The following is a 22,598-nucleotide window of genomic DNA, read 5'->3' as shown; positions in this document are numbered from 1 at the left end:
TTGATGATAGCAATGAGGAGAGGGTCTGTCCTGGGTATTGGGGGTCCTCAATGATAGATGCTGCCTTTTTGAATCATCGGCTTCTGAAAGTGCCCTCGATGCTGGGCAGGGTAGTGGCCGTGATGGAGTTGGCTGAGTTCACATCTTTCTGCAGATTTCTCAGATCCTGCACACCAGGCAGTGATGCAATCAGTTAGAATGCTCTCCACAGAACATCTGCAGAAATCTGTGAGTATCATTGATGACACACCAAGTCTCCTCAAACTCCTAAAGAAATATGCTGCTGTCGTGCCTCCTTTGGAATTGCATCAATATGTTGGGCCCAGGATATATCTTCAGAAATGTTGACACTGAGGAACTTGAAACTGCTCACCCTTTCCACTGCTGATCCCTCGCTGTGCACTGATGTGTGTTCACTTGAATTTCCCTTCCTGAATTGGGAGCAGCTGGGGTGGGCACTGCAGTCAGCATGGACAGACTGGGCCGAAAGGCCTTCATCCACGCTGTATTGCTCTGTAACTCTACGAGATTGTTGTGAGTGCTGAGCTGAGCCACATGGACACCGAACATGTGAGATACAAAAGAACCTCTTCCACACAGCAGATCCAGAGAATCTATCTCTGCTCTCTCCAAGCATCAGTACCGTGATGTTTTATACTTTGTCAACAAAAAGACAACAATAAGTGATTAAATGCATTTTAATAGCTATTTTTACCTAACATTTGACTTTAGTTTTTGAAAATAGACAGGCAACTTTTGCAGAATTGCATATTTACAATGAGAGAACATCCCAAATGATCAGCACATCTGAATAGACTAGTGACTGGTCCAGGAGCTTCTGAGCATATACACCAGGCACCCAAGATATATATCTTTTATTGCAGAGCTGAGCGATGAACCCTTGACTATACAAAAGCAGGTATGTGGCATTAGCACTGTGTTAATACAGGAGACGACCACTTAATGGCTCCCTTGATTTTATCCTGAAGGTTTCATTAAGTACAATTTAACATCAGCATTCATCTGTTGTCTCACCCTACAGCAGTGTATAATCAGATGGGGCCATCTTCAGGGTGGAGGAGCAAAAGCTTATTTTCCATTTGGTTAACCTCTGACCTGATGGCATGAAAATCAGTTTCTCCTCCTCACCTTTTCTTCTATTCCCTCCTCTGGCCGCCAACCTCTTCTCACCTGTCAATCACTACCCCCAGGTCCCCTCGCTCTTCACTTTCTCATATGTTCCACTCTACCCTCTTATCAGATTCCTTATTCTCCAGCCCTTTATCATTCCAACCAACCTGGTTTCGTCTATCACCTTCTAGCTATCCACCCTCCTACCCTTTTTATTCTGGATTCTTCTCCCTTCCTTTCCAGTCCTGATGAAGGGTCTCGGACCCAAACATTGACTGTTCATTCATTTCCATGGGTGCTGCCTGACTAGTTGAGTTCCTCCAGCATTTTGTGTGTGTTGCTTTAGAATCAGAATGTCCCACACTCAGTGATTGGTTTCAAATGCTTTAGACGACCAGTGGATTACACGTAATTTCAGGAAGCTTTGTTCCCATTTTTAATTAATACCATTATCGCTATAATTTCATAACTCCTGGATAATACAGGGCAGTGAAGAAAATGATTGATGAGGGGAGTGCAGAGGATGTTATAGACATGATCTTTTGTAAAGCATTTGACATGGTCCCTCATATTATGCTGGACAAGAAAATTAAGCAACACAGAATCCATAGAGAGTTTGTAAGTTAGAAACAAAGTTGGGAAGTTGATAGGCAACTGAGCCAGTGGTGGAGGGGTGATTACCTGACTAGAGGCCCATGATCAGTGGAGCTCTGCAAGGTTCAGTGCCTAGACCTCTGTTGCTTGTAATAGATATAAATGATTTGCATTGAGATAGAGGTACTTTTGTAGACAAAACAAAATTGTTAATGCTGTGGATAGTGAGGAATATGGTCAAAGGATATAGAAGGATATAATAATCCTGGAGGAAAACCTGATGCAGTCTACAAGAGAACTGTGACTTGGGAAAAGATTTGCTTTCCAGCAAGACAATGACCCCAAGCATAAAGCCAAATCAACACAGGAATGACTTAAAGACAAGAAAGCTAATGTCCTGGAGTGGCCAAGTCAGAATCCAGACCTGAATCCAACTGAGAATTTGTGGCTGCATTTGAAAAAAACTTTTCACTCACGATCCCTGTGTAATCTGACAGAGCTTCAGCAGTTTTGTAAAGAAGAATGGGGAAAAATTGTAGTGTCCAGATGTGCAAAGCTGATAGACCTAACCACACAAACTCAAGACTGTGATTGCTGCCAAAGGTGCATCTACTAAATACTGACTTAAAGGGGGTGAATACCTATGCAAACAATTTTTTAAATGTTTTATATTTGTAATTAATTTAGATCACTTTGTAGAGGTCTGTTTTCATTTTGACATGAAACTTTTTTTAAATAAGATTTTAACAAATTTCCTTATTTTTCACAGTATGTGGTGGTTCATCTCCACTGACTGGCAGAAACCAGTATAGCAGTTAAACTGCATCCCTGCGTCAGGACGAAGGGTCTCGGCCTGAAACGTCGACTGCGCCTCATCCTATAGATGCTGCTTGGCCTGCTGCGTTCACCAGCAACTTTGATGTATGTTGCTTGAATTTCCAGCGTCTGCAGAATTCCTGTTGTTAGCAGTTAAATTAATGGGTTATCACCTTCCTCACATTTCATTGGCTAAATATTAGCAAGTAACACATGAGAGGTAATTGTTATAATTATGGGGCCTATTAACTAGTTTATTTCTATCGAAGGAATTTTCCTGATCTTAGCTATAAAGGTCATGGATTTTTTCAGCGGCACCATCTATCTGACTTCACGTGTGTTGCCGTTCATTTACCTCCTAGCATAATTTCTCACACTTTATTTACTTTGCTTAGTCTGCTGAGTTCCTCCAGCATTTTGTGTGTGTTGTTTAGTATTTCTATGTTTGTTAGAATTAAGACTACATGTCATTCCTGACTCCTGGAAGAACCCTAAGGATCAGAAAGTAAACAGAGGTCCGATAGAGAAGATTAGCCAGACTGGTTCAAGCTGACAGGAAGATGACAGTAACTCAAATAAACATGCGTTACAACAGAGGTGTGCAGAACACCTTTCAATACGCAACGTGCCAGCATGCATGCTTTCATGCATCAAGTTGCCGCCAAGTGATTGATTAGGAATTTACTTTAACGAGCAGGTGTACAGGTGTACATAATAAAGTGGCCTCTGAGCATAACTCTTCTGCCTTAATCCACATAATGACTTTGTCAAGCTTATTCTGAGTCCTATGGAGTACCAGGAGAGAAAGCTTTCCGTCTGGGCTTTGCAGGTTGGCTTTGAAATTTGATATCTGCATAGGTGGTGTTGTCCTCATCCATAACAGAGTGTCCTGCTCGTGACTTCCTTTTAAATTTCATGTTTGCATACACAGTTTCATTTTCATTGTTAGCTGACTGGGCAGCTGCCTCATTATTTTGATCATGGTGTAGATCTGCATAAATGATGTTTTCTTCCAATGCGGCCGTTTCCTGAAATGATAAATCAATTCCAAGATCTATTGTCTGGTTGGTGAATGTGGAAGGTGAGGCACGAAAGGTTGCAGGCAGAAGGCTCCTATGCTTTCTGATCTATGGTTTAAGTCCCTGGATTTTTAAAAGAATTATCTTATGTTTATAGCTAGAGTTCTATTCTCAATTGTAAGTGGAAACACATTCACTACTCTATAAAATAATTTGATACTCTTGCAGACATCTACCAGAACACCTTCAGTTTCCTCTCTGTAAATAAACCCTGATTCTTTCATTCAGCTTGTAGAATATAATTTTCCAGAATGTTTGATAACAGTTTATGACTCAGTGGCTGTGATTCTTAGTGAGGACCCACTACCAAATGTGCAACAACAGCATGTTGCTTCACAACACCAACACACTAAACTGGTCCAAGGTGTTTCACAGAGTTTAGCAAATGAAGAAGTTGAAACTGAACTTGAAAATTATTTGGGCAAATTACAATATTTTATGGTTTACAGTCTAAATAGTTTGTTGTAGGAGGTTAATTGATCACATGGGTGTAATTAAGTGGCTCGTGGACCTGAAGGACCTGTTACTCTGATGTATCTCTAATGAACAAAAGTTAAGAGGACAGAATTGCAGGAGTTCATGGGGTTGAGTCCAGTGTGTGGGATTTGGGCAGCTGAAGCGACTGCCATTGGTAGTGGGATTCTGAGAGTGGAGGATGCACAAGAGGAACACACAGTTCTCTGAAGGTACAGCTCTTGGAGGGAAAGTGAAAAGCAACTGATGAATTTGAGAAAACAATTGAGCTCTTTGATATTATTGGCCTTAATTCTCCAATTATGACAAAGTTAAATCAATTGGAACATTAATTAAGAAGGTAATAATACACAAGCATTCCAAAAACTGTAGAAAATATCACAAAAAAATGTTGTTGATAACCAACCTAAGAGACAATAGAATATTCATACTGGTGTCAGGATTGAGGGGTAGAGTGAGAAAGTGGGTGGGTGAGGTCAGCACAGAACAGATATTTACTTATTTAGAGATACAGCATGGAAACAGGCCATTCTGGCCCAACAAGCCCGTACTACCCAATTAAACCCATGTGACCAAATTAACCTACTTTCGAATGTAGGAGAAACGGGTCCACCCACATGATCACGGGGAGAACTTACGGACAGCAGCCGGAGTAAACACAGGTCGTTGTCGCTGTGATAGCATATCACTAACCAACACAGTACTGTGTCACCCCAAATTTACTGTTCTGAACAGACCTACATTCGCATCAGGGTGTGAGACAGACTGACTACACAAAATGTAATCTGGTAAATCATTGAACAGTTTTACACAATTAGACGCTCCATCTCCAGCAGTGGAGAAAGGACCAATCTCACTCTTCACCATTCAGTAATGATAACAAAGACTGGAGCCACTTTGAAGAATATTCACGTAAAATATTATGGACAGACTTAAGGAAAAGCTGGATGAACCCAAGAGAAAGGGACAAATAACTGGAAGAATATGCTGATGGGGTTCAGTGAGAGGGGTGTTTAGAGGTTTGTGTAAAATATTAAGACTGGACTAGTGGGGATAAATGAACTGTAAACTCCCATGAAATCCAATTTTTAAACATTCTGAAGCATTCAGACAATTTATACTTCATGTCCATACCTGGGTTTCATTGTTGCCTCCTCTGTGAGATGGGTTGGGCTTGGATTCTGGAAAATACAACATTACTGCTAAAAATTCCAAGTCTGTTATAAACATAAACATTTAGTTATTTATTGATACAGCATAGAGTCGGCCCTTGCAGCCTTTTGAGCTTCACCACCCCAGCAACCCCCGACAACCAGATTAACCCTATCCTAATCATGGGACAATTTCCATTGACTAATTCACCTACCTGGTACGTCTTTGGACTGTGGGAGGAAACTGGAGGACCTGGACTGTATCCATGCATCCAACTGCAAACTCCCCAGTGCCCCGAGCTGTAATAGCTTTGTGCGAACCGCTAGGTTACCATGGCACCCATACTGAATCTCAGAACCGCGGGAAACCCAGCTGCAACACAGTAATGATTCTCCACACAGAGCAAACCTGTGCTCTGGTTACTGCACAATGCTCAGAAAGACCATAAGACAGGAGCAGAATTAGGCCATTTGGCCCATTGAATCTGCTCAACCATTCATTCATGGCTGATCCTTTTGTCCCCTCCTCAACCCCATTTCCCAGCCTTCTCACATAACCTTTGATGCCGTGTCTAATCAAGAACTCTTCAATCACTGCCTTAAATAGACCCAACGACTTGACCTCCACAGATGCATGTAGTATCAAATTCCACAAATACACCACCTTCTGGCTAAAGAAAATTCTCTACATCTGTTTTAAATGGGCGCCCCTCTATGCTGAGACTGTGCCATCTTGTCCTAGATTCCCTCACCATGGGAAGCATCTGCTCTGTCCAGGCCTTTCAACATTTGAAGGGTTCAATGAGATCCCTCCTCATCCTTCTAAATTCCAGAGAGTACAGACCCAGAGCCATTAAACATTCCTTGTATGATAACCCTTCCATTCCTGGAACCATCCTTGTGAATCTTCTCTGGATCCTCTCCAATGCCAGCACATTTTTTCTTAGCTAAGGAGCCGAAAGCTGTTCACAATACTCTAGGTGAGGCCTCAGCAGTTCTTTATAAAGCCTCAGTATCACATTTCTGCTCTTGTATTCTCGACCTCTTGAAATGAATGCTAACATTGCATTTACCTTCCTCACCACCGACTCAACCTGCAAGTTAACCTTTAGGTTGCTCTGCACAAGACTCCCAAGTCCTTTTGCATCTCAGATTTTTGGATGTTCTCCCCATTTGGAAAACAGTCTTTACATTTATTTATACTACAAGAATGCATGACCATGCTTTTTCCAACATTGTATATCATTTGCCACTTTCTTGTCTATTCTCCTCATGTCTAAGTTCTTCTGCAGCCTACCTGTTTCCTCAACATTACCTGCCCCTCCAATCTTTGTACTATCTGCAAACTAGGCAACAAAGCCATCTATTCATTCACCTAAATCATTGGCAAAAAGCTTAAAATAAGCAGTAATAACACTGACCCCTGTGGAACACCAGGAGTCACTGTGCTTTGCTCCTGTCAAAATGCCTGCAGCTCTCCTTTTAAACAAGCGTCACTGACTTGCAAGAAACCTCGTCACTGTGCTTTGCTCCTGCTGCTGATTGGGTCTCCAGAAAGGATCATATTGTTTCACCCTTCACCTGTTCTGCTACTGAAAACTAATGTTTTCCATCTTTGAATATTGTAATGAAGATTTCAGATCTGAAATTTAAATTTTCTTTTTATCGCTACAGATTCTGTCTGATTTACTGAGCATTTCTTACATTGCCTGTGTGTGTATTAGATAATATTTCTTCTTCACAATATGATGGAGCAGATTACCTGACAATATTCACACTGTCCCATGAACACCTCATTGATCTGTCCAGGACTCTGTGGTAGATTGTCCCTCAGGAAGAAGGAACAAACTGCCCAAAATAAAAATCATCTCATTTTCCAAGTGGCCATAAAACCTCTTTTCAAATTTAACACTAAGAACAACAATTTCATCTGTTTTCTCACCAGGTCATACAGAATAGGAATGTCCCATCCTCAATGAACAGTTTTGATAGCCTTAGAATATTAGTGGATGTTATGTCACCGCCCCCCCCCCGCCAATTTGGTTTGCCATTTTATTTCGAGCCACCAGGTATCACTGTTTACTTGTAAGTTACAGCAGTTGTTCATTAATTATTACTGTGTTTCTAAGCAATTGACCTTTGACATCAGGTCAGCCATTTTATAATTGCTTGTATACTTATTCATTCATTTGTCAGAAGCACCCTGTTACGAGTCAAAAGAACCTTAATCAATATTTAAATCCATCTCTCGTGAGAACAGCTAGAAACACTGTCTTTTTACTCAGCTCCTTGCATACTGTAATGTGCTGGTAAACAATAAAACAGCCTTCAAACTACAACTACACCTGGGTTGGAGTTTACCTATTTACTTATCTACCTACCCTAAGAAAATGGAGAAGACTCTTGAGTGAGGGCAGAACACTGGAAGTTGAATTGTGAACAGATTTTATTTCCCAAGGCCTGTCCCATTTTTTAAATAAATAGTAGTTAACAATATAAAGAGAAATGTCAGAGGAAATCAAGAACGGTACACTCTGTTACTGATGAGGATAATGTCACCAATGAAGATATCAAATCTCAAAGCCCACCCATCTTTAAATCTTCATTAATCCTATTACCACCCACCTTTTGCTTCACACGTCATCTTTTCTGACGTATTTTTTTCTGCCTTATCCCCTACCAGAAACCCTCTATTATGCTTCCTTCTGTACTTCCTCTGCACCTCAAGACTTGCTACCACTCACATTTTCCAGTTCTGATGTAAGGTCATTGCCTTGAAGGATCAGCTGTTCCTCTCTCCACAGCTGCCATCTGACATGTTGAGCACTCCTAGCACTTTTCTGCCTGTATCTCAGGTATTGACCATTGAGGGAATTTCTCTTTGGAAAAGAATTTAATCCCTTTTTTGCAGAACTTCGCAATAAACAGTGACTAGGGTATAATACTACGCTGAATGTAATTGTCTGGTTTGTTGTAGACAGAGAGAAAAGACAGGAAATAGATCATGTGGGGCAGTTATCATTACTTTCAGCCAATGAGGTATATTCCATCGATTGATCACTTGGAGGCTGCAGGGGCTTTATTTTCCAGTGCTCAACCCCATTTCCACATGTAATAATAATACACAGATGAGGAAGTGTATTGGCATGAATAGTGGATTGGTTAACCAATAGAAGGCAGAGAGTTGGTATAAATGGGTGTTTCTCCTGTTGGCAGTCAGTGGTGAGTGGGATGCCGCAGGGGTCGGTGCTGGGCCTGCAGCTGTTTACCATTTACATTGATGATTTTAAAGAGGGGACAGAGTGTAGCATAGCAAAATTTGCTGATGACACTAAACTGAGTGAAAAAGCAAATTGTACAGAGGATGTGGAGAGTCTGCAGAGGGATATAGGTAGGTTAAATGAGTGGGCCAAAGTCTGGCAGATGGAATACAATGTTGGTAAATGTGAGATCATCCACTTTGTAATAAATAATAGAAGAGCAGATTATTATTTAAATGGTGAAAGATTGCAGTATGCTGTTGTGCAGAGGGACTTGGGAGTGCTTGTTCATAAATCGCAAAAGTTGGCTTGCAGGTACAATAGATTATGAAGAAGGCAAACGGAATGTTGGCCTTCATTGCTAGAGGGATTAAATTCAAGAGCAGGGCGGTCATGCTGCAACTATACAGGGTACTGGTGAGGCCGCACCTGGAGTACTGTGTGCAGTTCTGGTCTCCATACTTTAGGAAGGATATACTGGCTTGTGGAGGCAGTGCAGAGGAGATTCATCAGGTTGCTTCCAGGGATGAAGGAGTTAACCTATGAGGAGAGATTGAGTTGCCTGGGACTATACTGTCTGGAGTTCAGAAGAATGAGAGGGGATCTTATAGAAACATACAAAATTTTGAAATGGATAGATAAGATAGAAGTAGGTAAATTGTTTCCATTGGTAGTTGAGACTAGAACTAGGGTACATTGCCTCAAGATTTAAGGGAGAAGATTTAGGATGGAGATGAGGAAAAACTGTTTTTCCCAGAGAGTGGAATTCTCTGCCCAGGGAAGCAGTTGAGGCTTCCTCACTAAATATATTTAAGAAACAGTTAGATAGGTTTTTACATAGTAAGGGAATTAAGGGTTATGGGGAAAAGGCAGGTAGATGGAGTAGAGTTTACGGACAGATCAGCCATGATCGTATTGAATGGTGGGGCAGGCTCGATGGGCTGGATGGCCTACTCCTGCTCCTATTTCTTATGTTCTTATCACTGTACAGTACTCACAGTTCTCTTTACTGGTTTACAAAGTCTATTTAAGAAATGCAAGATTACTTATTTATTTATGTATTGATTTGTTTGTTTATTTGTATATTTATTTAGTGGTGCAGCGACGGTTAGGCCGTTCTGACCCTTCAAACCATACCTGCACAGCAACCCCCGACAAACCCGATTAGCCCCAACCAAATCACAGGACAATTTACAATGACCAATTAACCTATGTGGTACATCTTTGGACTGTGGGAGGAAACCAGATCAACGGGAGAAAACCCACACATTCCACAGGGAGGATGTACAGACTCCTTACAGAATGGCACCAGAGTTGATCTGCAAACTCTAAAATGCCCCGAGCTGTAATTGCTTCGCTCTAACCTCTATGCCACTGTGGTGCCCATCTCAGGATCATCTCAATAAAGCAGACCCATGACTTAATCTACAGTAACTTTGTCCAACAAGAGCAGGGAATTTTCTCCAGTAATATGCAGTGGGTGGTAGATAGGTAAAAGATACATCTGATCTTTTTTTTAAGAATTACACAAGAGAATGATTTTATACATACATTGCCCAAATGATTGTATTCAATTGGGGATTGTACTGAGGAACAACTTATTGAATACACTTTCAAATACAACAGCTAATTCCCCAAAATGGAGTACAACAGGTGAGACCATCTAAATCTTTCTTCTACCCAGCCTCTTGGTACTCTGCCATTCCACAGTTGAGGGGAGATTCCATCGCCTGATGTTTCAGGAATAATGGAGTCACCAGGTTACAGTGGAAGCAACACCATTCATTCATGTGTTGTAAACCAACACATCAACACTCTAATCCTGGCTTTTTGTTGGCTGCAGCCAGATCAAGTTCATTAAGATTCAGTTGCTAGCTATCGTATTTATTGTGAAATAATGAAAGGAAAAAAAGATACCTACCCCTGTTTTTTCTCTTCAGGTAGCAAAGTAGACAAACGGCAAGTAGTATGAGTAGGATCCCAACAACACTGAGCACAGTTGTGTAAGTGTGTCTGTGGTAAAGAATAGGAAAGAGTCAGTCCTGGTTCACCATTATTCTTGGCCATTTGTAAAGTCTGACATTTACACAGCATTTTTCATGAGTTCAGGATATCTGTAGCTCAGAAAATGAACAGCAGACACTGTTGACTGTGTGGGAACTTGTAACAGCCAATCTGCTTGCTGCAAGGTCTCACAAGTAGACAGGAGATCATGAAAAACGCAAACAACAGGAATTCTGCAGATGCTGGAAATTCAAGCAACACACATAAAAGTTGCTGGTGAATGCAGCAGGCCAGGCAGCATCTCTAGGAAGAGGTGCAGTCGACGTTTCAGGCCGAGACCCTTTGTCAGGACTAACTGAAGGAAGAGTGAGTAAGGGATTTGAAAGTTGGAGGGGGACGGGGAGATCCAAAATGATAGGAGAAGACAGGAGGGGGAGGGATGGAGCCAAGAGCTGGACAGGTGATAGGCAAAAGGGATACGAGAGGATCATGGGACAGCAGGTCCGAGAAGAAAGACAGGGTGGGGGGTGGGACCCAGAGGATGGGCAAGGGTATATTCAGAGGGACAGAGGGAGAAAAAGGAGAGTGAGAGAAAGAATGTGTGTATAAAAATAAGTAACAGATGGGGTACGAGGGGGAGATGGGGCATTAGCGGAAGTTAGAGAAGTCGATGTTCATGCCATCAGGTTGGGGGCTACCCAGTCGGAATATAAGGTGTTGTTCCTCCAACCTGAGTGTGGCTTCATCTTTACAGTAGAGGAGGCCGTGGATAGACATGTCAGAATGGGAATGGGATGTGGAATTAAAATGTGTGGCCACTGGGAGATCCTGTTTTCTCTGGCGGACAGAGTGTAGCTGTTCAGCAAAGCGGTCTCCCAGTCTGCGTCGGGTCTCACCAATATATAAAAGGCCACATCGGGAGCACCGGACACAGTATATCACCCAAGCCGACTCACAGGTGAAGTGTTGCCTCACCTGGAAGGACTGTTTGGGGCCCTGAATGGTGGTAAGGGAGGAAGTGTAAGGGCATGTGTAGCACTTGTTCCGTTTACATGGATAAGTGCCAGGAGGGAGATCAGTGGGGAGGGATGGGGGGGACGAATGGACAAGGGAGTTGCGTAGGGAACGATCCCTGCGGAATGCAGAGAGAGGTGGGGAGGGAAAGATGTGCTTAGTGGTGGGATCCCGTTGGAGGTGGCAGAAGTTACGGAGAATAATATGTTGGACTCGGAGGCTGGTGGGGTGGTAGGTGAGGACCGGGGAACCCTATTCCTAGTGGGGTGGCGGGAGGATGGAGTGAGAGCAGATGTACGTGAAATGGGGGAGATGCGTTTAAGAGCAGAGTTGATAGTGGAGGAAGGGAAGCCCCTTTCTTTAAAAAAGGAAGACATCTCCCTCGTTCTAGAATGAAAAGCCTCATCCTGAGAGCAGATGCGGTGGAGACGGAGGAATTGTGAGAAGGGGATGGCGTTTTTGCAAGAGACAGGGTGACAAGAGGAATAGTCCAGATAGCTGTGAGAGTCAGTAGGCTTATAGTAGACATCAGTGGATAAGCTGTCTCCAGAGACAGAGACAGAAAGATCTAGAAAGGGGAGGGAGGTGTTGGAAATGGACCAGGTAAACTTGAGGGCAGGGTGAAAGTTGGAGGCAAAGTTAATAAAGTCAACGAGTTCTGCATGCGTGCAGGAAGCAGCGCCAATGCAGTTGTCAATGTAGCGAAGGAAAAGTGGGGGACAGATACCAGAATAGGCATGGAACATAGATTGTTCCACAAACCCAACAAAAAGGCAGGCATAGCTAGGACCCATACGGGTGCCCATAGCTACACCTTTAGTTTGGAGGAAGTGGGAGGAGCCAAAGCAGAAATTATTAAGAGTAAGGACTAATTCTGCTAGACGGAGCAGAGTGGTGGTAGAGGGGAACTGATTAGGTCTGGAATCCAAAAAGAAGCGTAGAGCTTTGAGACCTTCCTGATGGGGGATGGAAGTATATAGGGACTGGACATCCATGGTGAAAATAAAGCGGTGGGGGCCAGGGAGCTTAAAATCATTGAAAAGTTTAAGAGCGTGAGAAGTGTCACGAACATAGGTGGGAAGGGATTGAACAAGGGGGGATAAAACCGTGTTGAGGTATGCAGAAACGAGTTCGGTGGGGCAGGAGCAAGCTGAGACAAAAGGTCGGCCAGGACAGGCAGGTTTGTGGATCTTGGGTAGGAGGTAGAAACGGGAAGTGCGAGGTGTGGGAACTATAAGGTTGGTAGCAGTGGATGGGAGATCCCCTGAGCGGATAAAGTCGGTGATGGTGTGGGAGACAATGGCCTGGTGCTCCTTAGTGGGGTCACGATCGAGGGGTAAATAAGAGGAGGTATCCGCGAGTTGTCGCTGTGCCTTGGCAAGGTAGAGGTCAGTACGCCAGACTACAACAGCACCGCCCTTATCGGCGGGTTTAATAATAAGGTTAGGAGATCATGACCAATGATAGTGATGTTGGTTGAAGAGTAACTACTGTTCATGCCATTTAGGAACACTTCCAGCACTTAGAGAAATAACTTGAAGTGTGATGCCCTCAGCCTGCAGTTCAACAGGAAGTTTCTCTTGCGGTGACTTTCTCTGCTGTGGCACCAGTGGTAAAGGAGCATTGCAAGAGCTTGGCAAGTACAATTCAACTTAAGCCATGGGATAGTTAGTCATGGAACTGTCATAGTAAACACTACAGGGAGCACCCTCTGAATCATGGCAAATGGAGGAATTTATTCTAATTTCCTCACCAAGGATATAACATAACAGTGTGATGTAAGCATGACACCATTTCCATTCCAGTGCAAATCCGGAGAGTTCAGGAATGATATGTTCCTGTAAGAGTGTAGTGCAAGACAGGCAGGATTAGGAAATCCTGGTTGACAAGGGATACTGAGATACTGGTCAGGAAAAACTATGCATTTGACAGTATAGGCAGCTGGGATCAAGAGAATCCCTTGAGGAATATAAGAGATGTAGGTATACAATTAAAAGAGATCAGGAAAGCAAATAGAGGATATGAGATAATTCAAGCAGATAAGGTAATAGAGATTTCTGAGAGATTTACAAGTCTACTAAAAGGAAAAGTGTATTAAGGGAGAGATTAATTATTATTATATAGGGAAGTAGGGTTGATTGTAAAATAATGTCCTTGCAGATTCCAAATCACCAGCTGACAGAATATACCTCATTGGCTGTAAATTATGATAACTAGTTATTTGACTATCCCCCATGATGTATTTCCTGTCTTCTCTCTCTGTCTCTGTCTCTCTCTCTCTAACAAACTAGACAATTACTTTCAGTATAGTATTATGCCCTAGTCACTGTTCGTTGCAAAGATCTGAACAAAAGGAGTGCATTCTTTTCCAAAGAGATATTCCCTAAATGATCAATACCCGATATATTCACAGGAAAGTGCTAGGAACGCTCAGCATGTCAGATGGCAACTGTGGAGAGAGGAACAGCTGATCCTTCAAAGATTAATGTGATCATCCATATGTGGAGCTATAGGAGACCAGTGAGGTCTCAAATGAATATTTCTCATCTCTATTTACTGTGGAGCAGGCCATGGAAAATAAGCAATTAAGGGAAATGAATAGTGTTCTCTTGGAATATATTATCATTACAAAAGAGGGGTTGTTGTCAGTGTTGAGGAATACAGTTTTTGGATAATTTCGTAGAGCCTGAGCAAGTGTAGCCCAGGGTATTATGAGAAGCTAGGGTGGAAATGACTAATGCCTTGGCAGCGATACTTGCATCAGCGTTACCACAAATGAGGTAACAGAAGTCCGGAGGATCGAAGGCAAATGTTGTGTCTTTATTAAAAACAGGTACAAAGGCACAGCAGGAAGTTGCAAGCCAGTGAGACCAACATCAGTGGTTGGAACATTACAGGAGAGGATTTTGAGGAACAGAGTCAACCAGCAGTTGGATAAGCAAGGACTGATTAGGGATAGACAGCATGGGAAATCAGATCTCACAAATATGAATGAGCTTTTTGAAGAAGTGACAGTGTCACGATGTACGCTGGCAATGTTGGAACCCAATTGTACAGGAAATCCAGACTCCAATGTGGAGACGGAGGCCAAAGTTTATTCATAGGAATTCCAACAGAGTATCAGTGGGTTGGCTGAACAAGTTTAAACAGAAAGCATCAGGGTCCGTATTACAAAGAGTGAGTCACTTAAGGAAAACCCAAGGAACGCTAATGGATTAACAACTCTTGTTAAAGTACAAGTAAATAATTCAGGTGCTCTAAAAACTTCGGAGCTCAATGCTCTCCGGCTCCCTGCACAGGCCCAAACAGCTCATTATAGGCAAAAGGATTAATGAAGGTAGGGCAATGGATGTTGTCTACACGAACGTAAGTAAGGCCTTTAACAAGGACCCAGATGTACACTGCTCCAGAGGTTTAGATCAACATGGGATTCAGGGTGAGGTACCTAATTAAATATAACATTGGCTTGGTGGAAGGAGATAGTGGGTTGTAGTGGGATTTTTCAAATTGCAGGGTTTGAATTTTAATAAGTTAAACCAGGTCAAGACATACACAGTAAAATGGTAGGAGAATATTCTAGAAAAGAGATCGAGGCTTCCAGGTACATTGTTACCTGAAAGTGGTGACACGGGTAAACAGGGTATTGAAGAAGGCATTTGGTACATTTACTTTGTTGGCCAGGGCACTGAGTACAAGATTATTATATGATGTTATGGCTGTACAAGATGTTAGTGAGACCACTCTTCAAATACCATTTGCAGTTGTGGTCTCCTGGTTATAGGAAAGATATCATTAGACTGGAAAGGGTGCAGCAGAAAAATCATGAGGACAATCCTGAGAATGGAGGGCTAGAGTTATAATGGAGGGTTGGATAGGCTGAGACTTTTGCCCTGGAGCTTAGAATGCTGACGGGTCATTTAACAGAGGTATATAAAATCATGAGGGGCATCGATAAGGTGAATGATCACTGTCATTTTACAATGAGCAGGTGCAGGCTAAAATTGAGTAGGGAAAGGACCTAAGGAGCAACTTTATATACAGAGGGTCTTGGGTATATGGAGCAAGCTGCCACAGCGATCCATAGAAGTGGATACAGTTACAAAGGTTAAAAGACATTTTGACAGATATGTGGATAGGAAAGGCTTAGAACAGGGGTTCACAAACTTTTTTATGCCCTGGGCCTGACAATACTTAATTCATGCACTTCAGTTTGTTTATTTATGTGTAATTAATCTGTGGATTTCATTCTCACTTTCATAAGTTATTAAGCATTATGTATACTGCAGTGCTTTACACCTTGGTTTGGAGAAACAGTGTCTCACTGGACAGTATACATTTATATAGTTAAATGACAATAAACTTGAATTGACTGGACTGGACTGGACTTGACCCCAGGTTGGGAGCCCTTGGCAGAGAAGGATGTGGAATAAATAAAATTAAACGTGCTGAACTTAGATGGACATCTTGGTTGGCTTGGACGAGTCAGGCTGAAGGGCCTGTTGTTCTAATATATAACAAAGACTTTATGATTCTACACGAGTTTCAACTGCTATGCTTAAATTATTAAATATTTGGGGAAAAGAAATTTATCTTTGATCTCAGGCTTGATGCATGTTCAAGAAAATCAGGAATACTCAGTTTCCAAGATATGAGTTTGTTGAAGTTAATCAGGTCAAATATGATAAACACTAGTTAAAGAAAAACACATTTCTCTCCCAACTGGCTGTACTTGAAAGCAGTAGCAGTGAAACCCCCTGCAGCGAAAACCTTATACTTTACATTTCAGCTGAAGTAGTTTCTTTCCTTTGTGCAGTTGTCATCAATTCTGTCACAGTATTTTCACAGAAATCAATTCTCCCTGTTAAAAGAAAATAAAATAAAATTTCATCTGCTTTGTACTTGCAAGAACAAGAGAGCACAATTGTTAGACCAATAAGTACTTGAACATGGTGGACAAAAGGTGATCTATTACCTGATGCACATTTAAAGATTAAATATGAGATTTATTTGTCACACGTACATCAGATCATGCAGTCAAATGTATTGTTTACAACAGCGACCAACAGAGTTTGTGCTGGGGGCAGCCTGCAAGGGTTCTATGCTTCTAGCACCAAAATGGCTTGCACAGGACTTACTCATCCTAACTTGTGCATCTCTGGAACGTGGGAGGAAACTGTGGCACCCGGAGGAAACCCACACAGTCGCTGGGAGAACGTACGAACAACTTGCAAACAGTGGTGGGAATTGGACCCTGATCACTGATCGCTGGCGCTGTAATACTGTTACAGTAATTGCTGTGCTCCTGTGCAGCCAATTACATTTACTGGCAATTTGGATACAGGGAGATAATGGTTCAAGTACACTTTTTATCCAATAGGATAATGCAGGAGGTTTTCTCAATGAAAAGGCAAGGTCTTTTGTTTCTCAAATCTCTTGATCTCTCTACCTCTGAGAAAAATAACTCAATCTTTCTTCAATACATGTTCACCACATTCTGGGAGAAGAAATCTTTCCTAATCCCAGTCTTATCTGTTTCACCCTTCATATTATTTCTAAGATTCCAAGCTTTCTTACTTACTGTCTGTTACACGACTGGTGTTTCGGGCAGCAATGAAGGTCTCCTAACTCTGGCAGTGTTCGGGGCTTCCTTCATTGTGTCAGTAGATTCATCTCGGTTTTCACTGCCGTCAGTCATGCAAGTCTCAGGTAGAGACCGAGCAATACTGTCAAACTCTGATGGAGAAGGATTTTTCATTCCTGTTTCCATGACGATTTTGTTTAACCAGTCAGGCTTGTCAGTCCTGAGCGAATCCCCCGAACCTGGAGGATTGGTGGACCACTCTAAGTCTGGCCTCTGCCCTTTGACCTGTTTGGCATGGGTGACCCGATGAACTGCCAAAGAATAACAGCCATCAGAGCTCTCTGGGTCATTGAGGCATGCAAGCCTCCAAATTTGTGGTTCTCTTGGAGGTAGGACTCCATAGACCATCCTGTATTCCCTGGCATTTGAAGCATCCTACCTGCATCAGTTCAGCACATATCCCCCTACTAAAATATTGCACAGTTCTATGCGATCACATCTCAACCTGCTGAACTCCATCAAATATAAACCCAATCAACCAAATCTCTGATCTTGTGTCACTTGTGGCATTCCGGAAATCAGTCTGGCGATCCTTCACTTGCCTTCTTCCTTAACAAGAACATCTTTCATCGGACCAAATCTGCTGACAATGCTGGTGGCCCAAGACTGAGGCTCGAGTCAATGTCTGATCGATTTAAGCTTCAGGCCAGAAAGGAAAGATCGGGTATGGGCCAAATCGAGGCGGTGAGTCCTGCGCACAAGAGAGTATCAAAGCAGCAAGAACCCCTACCATCCAAGCCATGCTCTCTTCTTGCTGCTGTCAGTACGAAGGAGTTGCAGGGGGCTTAGATCCCGTATCACCAGGTTCAGTCCAGTTATTATCTGCAACCTGTAGGCTCCTGAAACATCATGGATAAATTCACTCACCAACACTGAACTGATTCTGCAACCAATGGACTCCCTTTCAAGGATTCTACAGTTCATCTTCTCAGTATTTATTTGTTTATCTCCTTCACCTTTCCCCTTTCCCCTTTCCCTCTCTCACCAATCTCCTAACCTGCCCATGACCTCCCCCTGGCGAGCCTCCACTTTCCCTGCTTTCCATGGCCTTCTGTCCCCTCCTATCAGATTTCCCCTCCCCCAGCCCTTTATCGCTTTCACCAATTGACTTTCCAGCTCTTTACTTCACCCCTCCCACTCTCTCCATTTCACCTTGTACTTCTCCATCTTCTCCCACTGACTTTCTTACGTTGACTTCTAATCTCCTTTCCTTTCCAGTCCTAATGAAGGGTCTCAGCCCGAAACAATGACTGATGACTCTTTTCAATAGGTGTTCCCTGGCCTTCTGAGTACCTCCAGCAATTTGTGTGTGGTGCTTTGCTTTCCAGCATCTGCAGATATTCTCTTGTTATTTATTTATTTATTATTTGTTTCTTTTGTATTTGCACAATTTATCTTATTTTGCACATTGTTTGACCATTTTTGATTGTGTGTAGTTTTACATTGAGTCTGTTGTATTCATTTGTATCTACTGTGAATGCCTGCAAGAAAATGGATCTCGGGGTAGTATATAGTGACAAAAACTTAATTTACTTTCAACTTTGAAGTGATTTATCTTGGAAGGACTATCTTAATGAATGGCCAGAAATATTACCAGATGAGATACATTCACACCCAGCCAGCAAGAGTCAGATCAGAGACAGGAGACCCTGTGCTGAGAGACTCACATTTGAACTGCTGGGCCAAAAAGCTTTTCATTCTCTAAAAGGTGGTGACAACATGCACTTCATGCTCCTGAGTGAAGTTCCAACAACACAATATCCAGCACACATCAGTCATTCAGTTGTACTCCATTGACCATCATAAAGAATCAAACCCTCCAGCACTTACCCATGCTGTTGACTTCAATCACATTTCTGCAGGTGCTGACACTGTTGGAGATGGATACATTGACCACTTCACTGGACTTCTCTCCATTAATATTTGAGGCTTTGCAATAATACAGATAATTTTTGTATTTTATGGATTGGCAATGTAGATCCAGTTTATTTGTGTCAGAGATCTTTGAATCCTCAGATGGCGTCTTTTCATACCATGAGTACTGAATGGGAAGGGACCCATGGACAGACTCACAGGACACTGACACGGAGTCCCCACAACTTGAGCCATTTGTTTGTGGTGAAAATCGAAGCAAAGGAAGAGACACAGGTTCTGTGGAACAGAATTAGTGAACATCTGAAAATCAAACACACTAAAGATTTCAGCAGTTCTGTATCTCAACCGGGAGACACCAGTTTGGAATCTCAGCAGCTCATCTACTCCACTGTGTCTCGTCATCCTCAGAGCTGCCAGAACGTCCATGTCTGTCAGTATCACCGAAAACAGCAGGACTCCTGATCAGAACAACAGTGATGACACAGAGTGTGTCAGTGTGAAAATCAGGGCTTCAGTCTCTCTCAGCAGCGGGGAAACACTCTAAAGTGAGACCTAACAGTTTGACTCTGGAATAGCAGCACTTGTGGGTGTTCTGGAAAACTCTCCATAGGTTGAAAGCAGGAAATTGTCAGATACATACAAAATGAATGGTGACTTCATTTTGTGAAGTCAGAAGGAGATGAGTTATACAGCTCTCGTTACATGCACGTGCAGTTCAACTCTTTGAGTGAAAATGCATTATGCAGAAAGTTTGAAGTTAATAACTCATCTCCTTCTACTTTAGGCCATGAACGTATCAATCACCTCTGATGTGGACCACTTTCTGGAAGTCCAAAACGCCGGCTTCTACAAAGAATGGATCTGTATGCTCCATGACTCTTTAGATGCTGGATTAGTTCCTGAGGATTGGAGGGTGGCTAATGTAACCCCACTTATTAAAAAAGGAGGGAGAGAGAAACTGGGGAATTATAGAATGGTAAGCCTGACATCGGTGGTGGGGAAAATGCTAGAGTCAGTTATCAAAGGTGTGATAACAGCACATTTGGAAAGCGGTGAAATCATCAGACAAAGACAGCATGGATTTGTGAAAGGAAAATCATGTCTGACGAATCTCATAGAATTTTTTGAGGATGTAACTAGTAGAGTGGATAGGGGAGAACCAGTGGATGTGGTATATTTGGATTTTCAAAAGGCTTTTGACAAGGTCCCACACAGGAGATTAGTGTGCAAACTTAAAGCACACGGTATTGGTGGTATGGTATTGATGTGGATAGAGAATTGGTTGGCAAACAGGAAGCAAAGAGTGGGAATAAGTGGGACCTTTTCAGAATGGCAGGCAGTGACTAGTGGGGTACCGCAAGGCTCAGTGCTGGGACCCCAGTTGTTTACAATATATATAAATGACTTAGACATGGGAATTAAATGCAGCATCTCCAAGTTTGCGGATGACACGAGGCTGGGCAGCAGTGTTAGCTGTGAGGAGGATGCAGGGTGACTTGGATAGGTTAGGTGAGTGGGCAAATTCTTGGCAGATGCAATTTAATATGGATAAATATAAGGTTATCCGCTTTGGTGGCAAGAAAAGGAAAACAGATTATTATCTGAATGGTGGCCGATTAGGAAAGGGGGAGGTGCAACGAGACCTGGTATGCTGGCATTCATAGCAAGAGGATTCGAGTACAGGAGCAGGGAGGTACTACTGCAGTTGTACAAGGCCTTGGTGAGACCACACCTGGAGTATTGTGGCAGTTTTGGTCCCCTAATCTGAGGAAAGACATCCTTGCCATAGAGGGAGTACAAAGAAGGTTCACCAGATTGATTCCTGGGATGGCAGGACTTTCATATGAAGAAAGACTGGATTGACTAGGCCTATACTCTCTGGAATTTAGAAGATTGAGGGGGGATCTTCTTGAAACATATAAAGTTCTAAAGGTTTTGGACAGGCTAGATGTAGGAAGATAGTTCCCGATGTTGGGAAAGTCCAGAACGAGGGGTCACAGTTTGAGGATAAAGGGGAAGCCTTTTAGGACCGAGATGAGGGAAAACTTCTTCACACAGAGAGTGGTGAATCTGTGGAATTCTCTGCCACAGGAAACAGTTGAGGCCAGTTCATTGGCTATATTTAAGAGGGAGTTAGATATGGCTCTTGTGGCTAAAGGGATCAGGGGGTATGGAAAGAAGGCAGGTACAGGGTTCTGAGTTGGATGATCAGCCATGATCATACTGAATGGTGGTGCAGGTTTGAAGGGCTGAATGGCCTACTCCTGCACCTATCTTCTATGTTTCTATGACTGCTGGACTAAGTGTGTAAATGTAAGAGGGGACAATGTTGAAAAATAACTGTGCTAGGTTTTCTAAAATTGACTCCTTCTATCTTGGGCCACGAACTGATCAATCACCCCTCGTAATATCTGGATCCCTTTACAGTTCATGTACAGAGAGTTCTTGGGATACAAGTCCATTGCTCCCTGAAAGTAGCAACAGAACTGGATATAATGGTAATGAAAGCATTCAGCATGTTTGCCTTCTTCATTCTACATGTTGGAGACTGAAGCTGACAAGGCACTTTGTAGCTTCATAAAACTTTTGTTTGGGCACATTTGCAACATACAGTAATTTGTAGTTCTGGTTCCAACACTCTAGAAAAGATGTGGCGGTTTTGGAGGAGAGTAAAGACTTTACCAGGTGAAGATAACACCAAGCTGGCATGGTAGTGTAGCGGTTAGCACAACACTTTACCGTACCAGTGACCCGGGTTAAATTCCTGCTGCTGTCTGTAAGGAGTTTGTACGTTCTCCCTATGACCGCGTGGGTTTCCTCCAGGTGCTCTGGTTTCCTCCCACAGTCCAAAGACCAAGAACTTGATAGGTTTTTTTTAATAATTGTTTTTATTGGTAGGTTAATTAGTCATTGAAAATTGTCCGAAGTTTAGGCTGGAGTTAAATCTCGGAGTTACTGGGTGCACAGTTTAAAGGGCTGGAAGATCCTATTCCACATTGTGTTTCATAAAGGAAGAAACAAACAAGCAAACAAACAAATCAATAAATGGATGGATAAATAAATAAATGAAGGAATGAATGTTACTGGGATTGAAGTGTATTAACTATGGGTTGAAGTTCAACAAACTAGAATTGTTTTTGCTGGTGTACAGGAGGCTGAGGAGAGACCTGTGAGAAGTTCATAAAATGACTGAAGTCATATGTAAGGAAAATAGTCATAATTTTTTTCCCAAGGTTAAAATATCAAATAATAGTGAGTATAGTTTTAAGGTGAGCTGGGGGAAAGTTTAAAGGACGTTTGTAAAACAAGTTTTTTTTACACTAAGTGGTGGCTCCATGAAACACAAAGTCAGACTGGCTGGAAGAAAAGGATATCATAACAATATTTAAGAGGCTTTTAGATGAGGACATGAAAAAGGAGAGACTGGAAGAATATGGACCATATATAATATGATGGAATGAGCTTAGAATGACATCATGATCAGTGCAGCCATGGTGGGCCAAAGAGTCTATTCTTGGTCTGGAATGTGTCCCAAGTTCCCTCTAGTTCCATTGCTCCA

The 22,598-nt window shown here is 42.4% G+C and overlaps 2 protein-coding genes across 3 annotated transcripts in view; one reads left to right on the top strand and one right to left on the bottom strand.

The window, feature by feature from the left end:
* LOC134355434 (Fc receptor-like protein 2) overlaps window positions 1–22,598 on the top strand; it is a 121,461-nt gene that overhangs the window by 13,653 nt on the left and 85,210 nt on the right. The gene's annotated exons all lie outside the window — the stretch shown is intronic.
* Window positions 690–22,598, bottom strand: part of LOC134355857 (uncharacterized) — a 545,005-nt gene continuing 523,096 nt past the window's right edge. The window contains exons 17-21 of the mRNA XM_063066362.1: window positions 18,995–19,315; window positions 16,303–16,381; window positions 10,427–10,518; window positions 5,229–5,275; window positions 690–3,569 (exon numbers count right to left, since the gene is read on the bottom strand). Coding sequence (XP_062922432.1) covers window positions 3,327–3,569; window positions 5,229–5,275; window positions 10,427–10,518; window positions 16,303–16,381; window positions 18,995–19,315 — 782 coding nt within the window. The 3' untranslated portion in view covers window positions 690–3,326. The remainder of the gene's footprint in view (window positions 3,570–5,228; window positions 5,276–10,426; window positions 10,519–16,302; window positions 16,382–18,994; window positions 19,316–22,598) is intronic.

Source organism: Mobula hypostoma, chromosome 13 (assembly GCF_963921235.1).
Source record: "Mobula hypostoma chromosome 13, sMobHyp1.1, whole genome shotgun sequence".
Classification (NCBI taxonomy): Eukaryota; Metazoa; Chordata; class Chondrichthyes; order Myliobatiformes; family Myliobatidae; genus Mobula; species Mobula hypostoma.
The sequence above is the reverse complement of the archived record's forward strand: the minus strand, read 5'-3'. Positions and strand labels throughout refer to the sequence as shown.